The sequence below is a fragment of the Telopea speciosissima genome, chromosome 11 (genome assembly GCF_018873765.1).
Source record: "Telopea speciosissima isolate NSW1024214 ecotype Mountain lineage chromosome 11, Tspe_v1, whole genome shotgun sequence".
In the NCBI taxonomy this organism is placed as follows: Eukaryota; Viridiplantae; Streptophyta; class Magnoliopsida; order Proteales; family Proteaceae; genus Telopea; species Telopea speciosissima.
The window spans coordinates 54159397-54171795 of record NC_057926.1 but is presented as its reverse complement, the minus strand read 5'-3'; the positions used below and the strand labels follow the sequence as shown (position 1 = coordinate 54171795).

Genomic DNA, 12399 nt, shown 5'->3' with positions numbered 1-12399 from the left:
AAGAAAATTTCATAAAATAGTCAAAATGAGGGAAAAAAAGCAAAAGACCAAGTCTGAGGCCCAAAATGAAGAAAATTTCCTAAAATAGTTAAAAAGAGAAAAAAAAAACTCAAAAAAACCAAGCCTAGAGGCCAAAAATGGACCAAAATGAAGAAAATTTCCTAAATTAGTGAAAATGACGAAAAAACCTAAAAGACCAAACCCAAAGGCCCAAAATTAAGAAAATTTCCTAAAATAGTCAAAATGATGAAAAATCCCAAAAGACCAAGCCCAGAAGCCCAAAATGGGCCAAAATGAAGAAAATTTCCTAAAATAGTCAAAACGAGGAAAAAAACCCAACAGACCAACCCTAGAGGCCCAAAATGAAGAAAATTTCCTAAAACAGTCAAAATGAGGAAAAAACCCAAAAGACCAAGCTCGGAAGCCCAAAATCAAGAAAATTTCCTAAAATAGTCAAAAGTAGAAAAAAACGACCCAAAAAAACCAAGGCCATAGGCAGCTCAAAATGGCCCCAAATCAAGAAAATTACCCAAAAAGACCAAGCCCAGAGGCCTTAAATTAAGAAGATTTCCTAATATAGTCAAAATGAGGAAAAAACCCAAAAGAGCAAGTCTGAGGCCCAAAATGAAGAAAATTTCGTAAAATAGTCAAAATGAGAAAAAAAACCCAAAAGATCAAGCCTTGAGGCCCAAAATGAAGAAAATTTCCTAAAATAGTCAAAATGAGGAAAAAAACCCAAAAGACCAAGCCCAAAGGCCCAAAATGAAGAAAATTTCCTAAAATAGTCAAAATGAGGAAAAACCCCAAAAGACCAAGCCCAGAGGCCCAAAATGATGAAAATTTTGTAAAATAGCCAAATGAGAAAAAAAAACCCCAAAGACCAAGCCCTGAGGCACAAAATGAAGAAAATTTCCTAAATGAGTCAAAAGAAGGAAAAAAACCCAAAAAGCCAAGGCCAGAGGCCCAAAATAAATAAAATTTCCTAAAATAGTAAAAATGAAGAAAAAACCTAAAAGACCAAGCACAGAGGCCCAAAATGGCCCAAAATCAAGAAAATTTCCTAAAATAGTCAAAATGAGGAAAAAACCCAAAAGACCAAGCACAAAGGCCAAAAATGGTCCAAACTGAACCAATGTCAGCAGTGGGAGGCAGTTGATGTGTTCAACATACGACGCAAAGCCTGGAGTTCTTCCTGGGAGAAACCAATGTCAGCAGTGGGAGTTGGAGCTACACTTTTAGTATGATTGGCTTTGTTTTTAGACTTAGCACGACCACGTTTGGCCTCAAAATCAGCTGGCTTTCCATATAATTTCCAACGCTGAGCCTTAGTGTGATATGGTTTGTGACAATGCTCACACTTAACAGGCTCTTTGGTAGTAGAAGCAGCAACACTGTCAGAAGAAGCAACAAGAGTGGGGCCAGCAGTCTGTAAGGCTGATCTCTCAACTTTGGGAGTAATCATCATGGCAACCCATCGTGTCTCTTCACTGTGAACATAAGAAAAAGTCTCCTCTAAAGTGGGGAAAGGAACCCGTCCAAGGACTTGCACCCTAATAGGATCATAGTCATCATTAAGGCCACCAGAAATCATAGACACGGAATTGGTCTACATAGGTGTGGTAGGCGATAGAATATCGCAGAGTAGTAGGTGAAATCGAGCATAGTGATCCAATTGTTGCCATAAACATTTGAGGGCAGCATAGTATTTGGTGACAGACATCTCCTTCTGAGTAGTGGTTTGGAGTGTCTTCCTGATTTCATAAACCTGAGCACCACTTCCGAACGACCATAAGTGCCCTTGACATGTCCATATCCGTATAGCGTATGTCAAGGAGAAGATCTCGACTAGAGAGGTCGGTGGTCATAGAGTTCGAACAAAGGACATTACCATTGCATCATTGGCAGCCCATTTAGTACGAGCAACACCTTCTTCGATGAGGTTGTTTGGTGGTGCCAGTGAGGTGGCGATGAGTCCCCACCACCACCACGTTAGGGATAATGATCCGCCCAAATCAAGTAGTTTGTACCATCAAGCTTAATGGCGGCGAGATAGGGAAGAAAATCAGACCTAGTTTGATCTCCTCCGTAAGAAGTCATCTCTAAGTCACCCATGATTCACCCAGACAAAAAATCAGATCTGTAAAAAACCGATTCGAATGGGTTTTTAATTTGCGAGTTTTCAGCGAATGGGCTGAAACCTTGGTCGAGTTCCCTACTAATACCAGGGAAGATAACCTCCAAAAATTAGCTCTTTCGATGAGCCAATAAAAAACCCTAAATTTTGACAAATTTAGGAAGAAGCTTGATTGCAAATCTTATTGCAGAAATTGCGTAAAAGTGCAAGATCAGTATCTCAAACACTTCGTAGTCTTCAACTAAGGGCTGGTGTAGACCAATAGAAGCAGGGAACAATCTCCATAAAAAAGAAATCAAACTTCAGGTGTAAGAAGAGCTCGATCTCCGGGGATGGAATAATCCTGCGCCAGATTTAGGTCACACCACTGCTTCTTCGATCTTCAATGAGGTGACATTGAGGGCAGCAACTAAAATTGCATTAGATCACCTCACAGTTGCTGCCCTGATGTGGAGAAGGAGGCCAAGAGTGGTGGAGAGAAGAAAAAAAGGAAAAAAAAGAGAAAGAAGAGAGAGGAGAGAACCTGAAATCGAGAGAAGCTGTTTCCTAGATCAGATTAGGCTTTGATACCATGTAAACAACATTGGAATGAATGCTTGAGTGATTAGAATCGATCACCCAAGCCCCTTTATTTATAGTAACTTGAAGTAAACTGATCAAAGTACAAATAGGAATAATAACACCTCAGTCCTAGTCCTACTAGGAATGCCAGAATAGGACTCAGCTGAGGATAAAACAATAAAAATAAAATAAAAGAAAAGAATTCAATCTGACTAGTACTACTCCTAACATGACTAGGACTAATCCTAATCAGCTAGGACTAGTAGGACTAATCCCAATCAAACTAGGACTGCTTACCCCAATCGGGTAAGCAGCCTATTTCAACAGGTTTTCTTCTGGGCTAAACATATAGGAATTTTTTGACTTTTTGCCTTATTTCATCTAGACTGGGAAGTATCTTTATTTGTCTTACAAACCATTGTGCTCTGGGTTTTGGACCTTTGGTAAAGACCTTAACTATATTGGCACATCGGTCTTTTTTTAAATCTCTGTCTGTTTGTTATCCAAGGACTAGTTGGAGAATTGAACTCCTTTTGAGGTCTTTATGTGTATTACTGTTTAGTTTCTTTTACATGTCCTACTAAGAATTCACACAGATTTTGGGTTGGTGATCCAATATATAAATTTGTTTCTATTGTCTTTTATGTCTTTCATTTATAGATTTTGAATCTGCTCAAGGGATCATTATTTTCCAAGACACCTCTGACAGATGTGTTCCTTAGAAAGCAAGGATTTACATATGAAGGTATAAAATTTGAGACAGAAGATGCAGTGCAGTCTAAAAGTTCCACATTTGCTCTCATGAGATCTATGAATACACAAGATGTTACTTTGAAGTTAATGATGAGTAAGTCGATGGACAAAGTATTATATGCGGAAGCAGGGGAAGACATGGTTGACTTTCTTCTCAGCTTCCTTACCTTCCCTCTTGGATCCATTTTACAACTCTTAGGTGGGAATTCATCAATGGGATCCATGGACAATCTGTACAGGAGCGTGAAACATTCAAAAGCTATGAGGGATTATGAGCTAAGGGATATGCTGCTGAACCCTGGGCTCAGCCGTGGTTTTGGTTGCAGGAGCAACCCACTAGGAGTAAAAGAATCTGAACAGTCTGCTCCATCCTTGTGGTGTAGAAGTTATGAAAATGGAAAGAATAAAGATGACCCTTACACTGGCTATCTCTCTACTGAGAAGTCTAATCTAAGTATTAGTCCTTCAGGTGATTGTTCTTCAATATTACGCTTTGTATGTGCAGGTCATCAAGGATTTCTCAAGGCGCCTGCGACTTTCAGGGTAATGGACAATTTGGTTCTCAAACCACTAGTCTCTAGATGGAGTCTCTCCATTGTTAAACAATTGAAGGTTCCCTTAAATGACTTGGAGGTCCGTGAGATTAACGTGCGTAGGGAGCAGGTGAGTGGCTCAAAAGTTTTGAATTCTTATGATGAAAAATGCATAGGTTGCTTAGCTTAAATTCAGAACCATATATACATATATATATAGTTTGGTCATATGGGGTTGGTAAGGTATAAGTCCTGCCAAACCTTTCCCCTGCATTCTTTGATCACCTCCACCTCATCCATTGAATTGTTATCTTCAATCAAAATTGTTTAACAGAGCCAATTTTATAAATGCCAATTGGTTAGTACGATTCTTACATCAATATTATAACTTTTGTAATGCAGGGTTTGAGGCTATTGAAGGCTTTTCTCTTCTCTAAATCGTTACTGACCGATGTCTTGCCCGCCATGGTCAACTTTGACTTAATGAATTCCAAGCAAGAAAAGTAAAAGTGGGTAAGGACATCATGAGACTTAAAATAGCCTTAGAGTTCAGTGACCTTTGTAAGGGTGGTTTCATTTTAATTTACTTCCTCATAAAACATAGACTTGTGTTTGTCTTTGATGTTCCTTTAAAGGCTCTGTTTGTTTGTGTGTAAAATTTTCCTATGCGATACCTGTTGGTTGCAATAGCAACCCAAATAGGCAACTTCTTGTTTTATCACTAATAACATTCTATTGAAAGATGGTGTGAAAATGGTGTGATTCAGTCATTTCAATATTACGAAAATATTCATGTGAATTCCGTTTTTGGAGCACCTTTTTTAAAACACTCCCAACCGAATTAAAACTCGATTCTTATATTGTCATATATATAGTACTAGAAATAAGATTTCTAGCAACATTTGCTTAGCAAGACCATGGCGTTTTTTGAGTTACAAAATACAACATGTTACATCTACAGCCCCATAGATGTTGTCCACTTGAGATCACTTTGGTTGGTCAAATTCATCTAGGATGAAATTTGATATGGGAAGAGGCGACCTTGGGTTCTACATGTCCACAAAATTTCAGTGATCGTTCAATTTGACCATGTAATGAATATTTATACCAGTTAAAAAATACCTGTTCCACTATGTAAATTAGAAAGAACCATTCCCTTATTTGCCTCAATCAATTCCTAACACACATCTAGATGAGGAAGATGTAGTTTAATGGTTATTGTGAAAAACAACTGTGTATGATTTTGAAATAAAAAGAGGATGAAAAAAAAACCAAAGCAAACAAAAAGTTAAAAGGAAAACAAATGGTGCATGATGAGGTTACTTTCTTGACAATTATGATCATCACATTACAATGCCATAAGATATAAGGAAATAATTATGAAGTTTTCTAAGATTTTTTATGCTTTTTTAATTCTTCACCAACATGTCTACCTATCAACGAACCATTGTCTTAACCTCAAACATTTTGTTTGTGAATCTAATATCAATTTTTATTTTCAAATCTACCCATCACAAAATTGATATATAACTCAAGGGGAAGAGTTCTCTATAGTGAATGTGGCTCCTGTTGCCCCTTGCATGAAAGAATCAATAGAGTAGGCATTTTCACCTTTCATGGGAGTAGGAAGGTCATTTCACCCCCTCTATATCTAGATACAGGAGTCACACTACCTCACTAAAACCATTTCCCCATCATTCAAACAACCAACAAAGTATCCACCCAATCAAGTGTGACAAAGAAATTAAAAAAAATTCATTGCCCATAAGATAAAATACATCAAAATTTAAACATTTTTTTATTTGTCTAATAGGATCCACTCTAGTGTATGGGCACTAGATTAGATCTGACTAATATGAGATAGATTAAAAAACTTGATTTAACACATTCCATTACCTCTGAAGTTTTTGACATACAGATCAAATATCTAACACCTTTATATTTTCGCTAATGTCCACTAAAAAGTTCACATTTCACTAGACTCCGTACATCAATTAATCAATCCAGTAGTGTATATTACATGTAAAATTAAAACCACAAAAGACCAAAAGCTAAAGAGCGCAAAAAAAAAGGGAAGGGGGGAGAGGGGATAGAAAGCAATCCACGTAGGGGCAAAATATGAAGCAAAAGAAAAGCCCAAAAAATTTAAAACAAACAAAAGAGAAAAATAAAAAGCAAAAAAAAGCATCTGGATAACATCCTCGTACGAGAACCTTTAAAAGTACGGTGGTCGGTGGACGTGTGGATTTCCACTAGCCAGCCTATACCGAAGGAACTCTCAACTCAACTCTCTCTCTCTTTCATTATCTCTCACTCGCATTAATGAAGATAGTAAGAGAGAAAGAGAGAGATGGAAAAGACTAGAAGAGAGACGGTGGGCAAAAGGTGCCCAGTTAACTTTTTTTTAATGGAATCCACGCGTCAGCAAAGGGGACATACGAGAACCTTTAAGTCAGATTCATTCGTACGAGGATGTGATCCGGACTCGTATGTAAGTATGGATCATTACAGATGGATCAGGATCGTCTCTAGGGAGCACGGAACGCTCAGGGTGCTGTCAGTCGTTGGGCTGTGCCGCACACATCCCTAGGTATGTACCAAGATATGTGCAGTACAGCTCAACCGTTGGATGCCCCCTGACAGCACCCTGGGTGCATGCCTCCTTGAAGACGAGCTAAATTCCATTACAAATAGAGAGGAGGGAAAGGAAACAAGACCAATTGTTGTAAACGGGTAGGTTACAAAAGTGTTAACTTATCTGTAAGGGTGGTTTGATTTAATTAACTTTGCCATAAAACATAGACGTGTTTGTCATTGATGTTCTCCTTACAAAAAAAGCACAATACTCTATTGGCATTTTTTTTTTAATCTTATATTTATATTATTGTAGACATCACATTTTGTCATCTTGGCGACCTTTTTGGCAATGATTAATACAATCCGTTGGAACCTCATCTCATAGTTTTCCAAAATGATATTTTTTTTAAGAAAAATTATCAAAATACCCTAAATTGGTTAGGTCAACTCTTCAAATCTATTTAAAAATCTGTCCCAAATAGACAAATTGGTGTTTTATCACTAAAAACATTCTATTGAAAAATGGTGTGAAAACGGTGTGATTCAGCCATTTCCGTATTATCAAAACATTTCTATGGACTCTATTCTTGGAACACCTTTTTAGAGCACATTCCATGTGAATTAGAATCGGGTTCTTACAATCGTATATATAGTACTAGAAAGAGGATTTCTAACAACATTTGGTTAGCGAGGATCAACAGATACAAAGTTATGGCTTCTAGAAGACAAGATCTTAGTGGTTAAGATGGATATAACTACGTACTAACCCTCAAAATAATAGTTTATCGTATTTAGGCTCTCCACTTAACAATATCGCATGACAAGTTTTAGACTATAGAATTAAGTACTATTGTCGCCCTAATCCAATCTAACCATGTAATGGATTATATGCCTCAATTCTTAACACACATTTTGGTGAGAACGATTTGTAGTCTAATGGTCATTGCGAAGGACAACTGTCTATGGTTATGAAATAAAAGGAGCATAAAAATAAGAAAGCAAACAAAAAGTTACAAGGAAAACAATTGGTGCAAGATGAGGCTACTTTTCTAGATAATGATCATCACATGACAATGCCTTAAGAGACAAGGAAAGAATATGAAATTTTCAAAAAAAAATTTCCTTCTAGTACAATAGAAATTCATATGATACGAAAAGAAGTACTAGGATTCACAATTTAAAAGGTTTCAAATGCATCCACAATGCATCATCTGAAAGAGTGAGTGGGGAGTGGGGGGTGGGGGCGGAAAGAAAGCCTTCCACGTAGGGCCAAAATATGGAATCCAGATCAGCTACCCACATAGAGACGGGTGGGGAAAGATCTAACCCATCAATGGGGCATGGGTCCCACACCCCAGAGGCGGATCCCACACTCTCATAGAGAGTTTAGATCTATCCCCCACCTGTCCCCATGTGGGTAGTAGATCTGAACTCCAAAAGATGTCACACACATGCAAAAAAAAAAATTAAAGAAAAAGAAAAGTGAAGCAAAAGAGAAAAACAAAAAAACAAAAAAAGGTAAAAGAAAGCATTCCACAAAGGGGCCATTATAAGGGTGTATATACATATATGGGTCAATATAGATAGAGAGGAGGGAAAGGAAGTAGGAACCGATTCTTGTAAAGAGTTTATTGAATCAATCAACAATGGCTTCTTCCCAAGGGTTACAACAGACCATCAGCTTAAAGCTTCTGATCGACAAGGAAAACAACAGAGTAGTAATGGCTGAAGCCGACAGTGATTTTGTAGACATTGTTTTCAGCTTCTTGACTATGCCCATGGGAACCATAGTAAGACTCATCAGCAAACAACCACATCCAGCCATTATTGGGTCCTTGACCAGTCTATACGATTGTGTGGAGAGTCTTGAGGAGCAGCTTTTGCAGACTAAGGCATGTAAGTCAATGCTACTTCATCCAAGGAATCCTTGTGAGAACGAGTGCAAAAAACTGAAACTGAACATCGATGATACAGAGCCCACCAAGTACTATATTTGTTCTGATTGGAATTGCAGCCGACGGGAGAGCGGTGGATTGTATAGTACTTTCATGAATGTCAGATGCAATTGCGGGAAAATGTTGGACAAGCAGATATGCATGGTAAAAGAAGATGCGGGTGCAAGGGCTGAAGGTGGAGATGGCAGGGGAGTGTTTGTTTGTGGAACGATCAAGTTCATGGTAACCGATGAATTGCAGGTAAAGACCATGTCTCCAGCTACTATTGTGACATTGTTGCACAAACTTGGGTTCAAAGACATGAGTTCCCTTCAAGAAACAACACTGAGTATTGGCTCAGAGGAGGTATGATTTTCACCTTAATTTGCAATGGGTTTATATTCAATTTTGAATAACCTTCTGTTTTCGTCCAATCTTAACTTAGACCTTGTTTGTTTGACGGAGAAAAGTGGAAAAAGAAAAAAAAAGAGTAGGAAACTTGTACAATTCGGTTGCATGAAATGGGATACTTTCAAACAAGTTCATTAAGTGCATTTATTCTTTGTCTGGTGAGGTGGCACTCTTCATTTTCCCACCCCATTCACTTTCAAAGTCCTACCAGTGATACTATTCATGAAAATGTTACTTTTGAATCTATTTCTCTCCTCTTCGTATTTCCTTTCTTTTCCATGGAATCCCACCCCATTACAAAATGCATATTCCATTATTACCTTTTCTTGTCAACCCAACCCACAACGTATGAGACCCACCACCCTCACAAGTTTTCCACCCATGTTTATCCGTCAAACAAATGAGGCCTTAATGAAATTTTGTGTCTGTTTTAATTTGTTTTATGTCTTATCATTTATAGATTTTGAATCTTCTCAAGGGATCGTTATTTTCCAAGACACCTCTCACAGATGTGTTTCTTAGAAAGAAAGTATCATTTACATCTGATGAAGGTTCAAAATTTGAGATGGGAGAAGAGACATTGCAGACTTCCTCGAACGAAGCAGCAGGAGGTATGAGTATGAAGTTAATGATAAGTAAGTCAATGAACAGAGCAATATTATGTGCTGAAGCAGGGGAAGACATGGTTGAGTTTCTTCTCAGTTTCCTTACCTTTCCTCTTGGAACCATTTTACAACTCTTGGGTGGGAATTCATCACTGGGATCCATTGACAATCTGTACAGGAGCGTGAAACGTTCAAAAACTATGAGATCTGATAGTCTAAGAGATCTGCTGCTGTACCCTGGGATCTGTCGTGGTTTTGGTTGCAGTAGCAACCCACTAGGAGTAAAAGAATCTGAACTACTACACCCTCCACCTTCCTTGTGGTGTAGAAGTTATGAACCTTCTTTCCATTGGTGTAGTAGTAAAAAAAGTAGTATTGCAAGTCAACAACAGAATATTGAAAAAAAAGAAAACTCTATTTACAGTGGCTACCTGACTACTGAGAAGTCTACTACTAGTCTTAGTCGTTTAAATGATTGTTTATCACTATTGCACTTAGTAAATCAGAAGTCTCCAACAACTGAAACCACAGCAGCAGGTGATCATCAAGGAGGATTTCTGAAGGGAAAGGTATCGTTCAGGGTAACAGACAATTTGGTTTTCACTCCACTAGTTTCTATCTGGAGTCTCTCCTTTCTTAAAACCATGAAGGTTTCCTTAGATGACTTGGAGGTCCGTAAGGTTAAAGTGGGCAGTGAACAGGTGGGTGAGTCATGAATGTGGTTCAAAAGTTTTGAAATTAAATTTTGGGGCGCTGTTCTCTGTGCTGCAGCGCAGGCTGCTTCCCGGCACATGGGGGTTGGCACAATGATCAACCTGCCCCCCTCACCGACTGCCCATGTGCCTGGGCATAGCTTGCGCTGCAGCACAGAGAACCCTTAAATTTTATGAGAACTGAATTATTACATCAATTAATATAATAACTTTTTTGTGATGCAGGCTTTGAAGCTATTGAAGACTTGTCTCTTTTCCAAATCGGTACTAACTGATGCCTTGCCAGCCAATATGGTCGACTTTGAATTAAAGAGTCCCAAAGCAAGAAAAGTAAACCTTGATAAGGATATCCCTAGCTAGAGTTTAGTGACCTGCTACTTGTAAGGATCGTTTGATTTGATTAACTCTCTCTCTCATAAACATAGACTTTTGTTATCATCAGTGTTAATTTCCCTTTTAGAAAAGCACACTACTGACTACTCTACAACATTTTTATTTCATATTTAATTTGGTTCGTGTAAACACCAGATAATAGATCATCTGCATGTACCAACAGGTGAACGTACATCTGCGAGCCAATCACATTTTAATTTTATTTCTATAAAAACCCTTCCTCCCCTTGTAAATGGCAAAAATAGGATAGGTGGTTGGCTCTCACATGTACATTCACGTGTTGATACGTGCAGAGGAACCGAACTCTATTTTATCATCTCCGTGACCTTTTGGCTTTTGGCTTTTGCCTTTTGGTGATGAATACAATCCAAGAACCCCATTCGTCATCTCATGGTTTTTACAAAATGATGTTTTTCAAAGAAAATGATCAAAAAGCCCTTGATTAGTTCAACTCTTCAAAGCAATTTTAAAAAGGGTTTTTGACAAATGCCCCCCTGAAAATGTGCTCCTACAACTTTTTTAATTGCAAACTCCTCCTACTTTCTAAACTTTGTAGCACTTTGGTCCCTGTCGTTAATTTGGAACGTTAGATGTTAGTTTCAGGGTATCTAATGATCAAAATGCCCTTCTAATAAAAACCATTAAAATTTAAAAATAAAATGACTAAAATGCCCTCATCTTCTCCAAATGGTTAGGGTTTGAAACTTGGGTTTGAAACTAAAAATCAAACCCTAACCATTTGGGGAAGATGAACCCTAAAATCAAACCTCCAAAACTGAAAAATAAGGTAGCAGCGAGGAAGCAATTTTCTACACTACTAAGACCTACTATTTTTGTTATGCCCAAAATCTGTAAAATAAGGTAGCAGTGGTAGAATATTTTTCCTACATTATTTTTATTTCTCTACCGAGCTCATCTTCCCTCTTTTCAAACCCTAAACGATTTGGGGAAGATGAGTTTCAATGTTTTTTCAACTTTAAACAATTTGGCTAAGATGAGGGCATTTTGATCAATTAAAACACAATTTTCATATTTAACGTCTACAGTTAACTGACTGGGTGTTTATATTACTTAATTTGGAAAGCAGGGATGTACATGAAATTTTCCCTTCAAATAAATGAAGCCTTGAAATCATGTCTTAATTCTCTACTATCTCATATGTTTTGGTTTTATCTTTTGTGATGAGGAGGAGGCCTTTCTTCTGTATGTATCGCATACAGACTGATAGGAGTCAATTTTAACTTAATTACTGAAAATTTGCTTCTGTTGCATTTTACATCTTCATTTCTAGAGTCTGAACCTGCTCAAGGGATTGTTATTTTCCAAGACACCTGTGACTGATATGTTTCGTGGAAAGCAAGGATTTACAACTGAAGGCCTAAAATCTGAGAGTGGACATGTAATCCAGTCTAAGACTAGTGGAAGTACATCATTCAAATAAATAAAACCAAAAAGACCATGCCCAGAGGCCCAAAATAAAGAAACTTTTCTAAAATAATCTAAATGAGAAAAAAAACCAAAAGACCAAGTCCAGAGGCCCAAAATGGAACAAAGGGAAGAAATTTTTCTAAAAGAGTCTAAATGAGGAAAAAAAACCAAAAAAGACCAAGCCCAGAGGCCCAAAATGGCCCACCCAAAAGAAAGAAAATTTCCTAAAAGAGTCTATATGAAGAAAAAAAACCCAAAAAGACCAAGCCCAGAGGCCCAAAATGAAATTTTTTTTCTAAAATTGTAAAAATGAGGGAAAAACCCAAAAGACCAATCCCAGAGGCCCAAAATGGCACA

General features: G+C 37.8%; 1 protein-coding gene across 1 annotated transcript in view; it reads left to right on the top strand.

The window, feature by feature from the left end:
* LOC122645355 overlaps nucleotides 1-12055 on the top strand; it is a 36321-nt gene extending 24266 nt beyond the window's left edge. The window contains exons 2-3 of the mRNA XM_043838666.1: nucleotides 3356-3469; nucleotides 12020-12055. Of these exons, the coding sequence (XP_043694601.1) occupies nucleotides 3356-3469; nucleotides 12020-12055 (150 nt within the window). The remainder of the gene's footprint in view (nucleotides 1-3355; nucleotides 3470-12019) is intronic.
* Nucleotides 12056-12399: the final 344 nt, after the last annotated feature.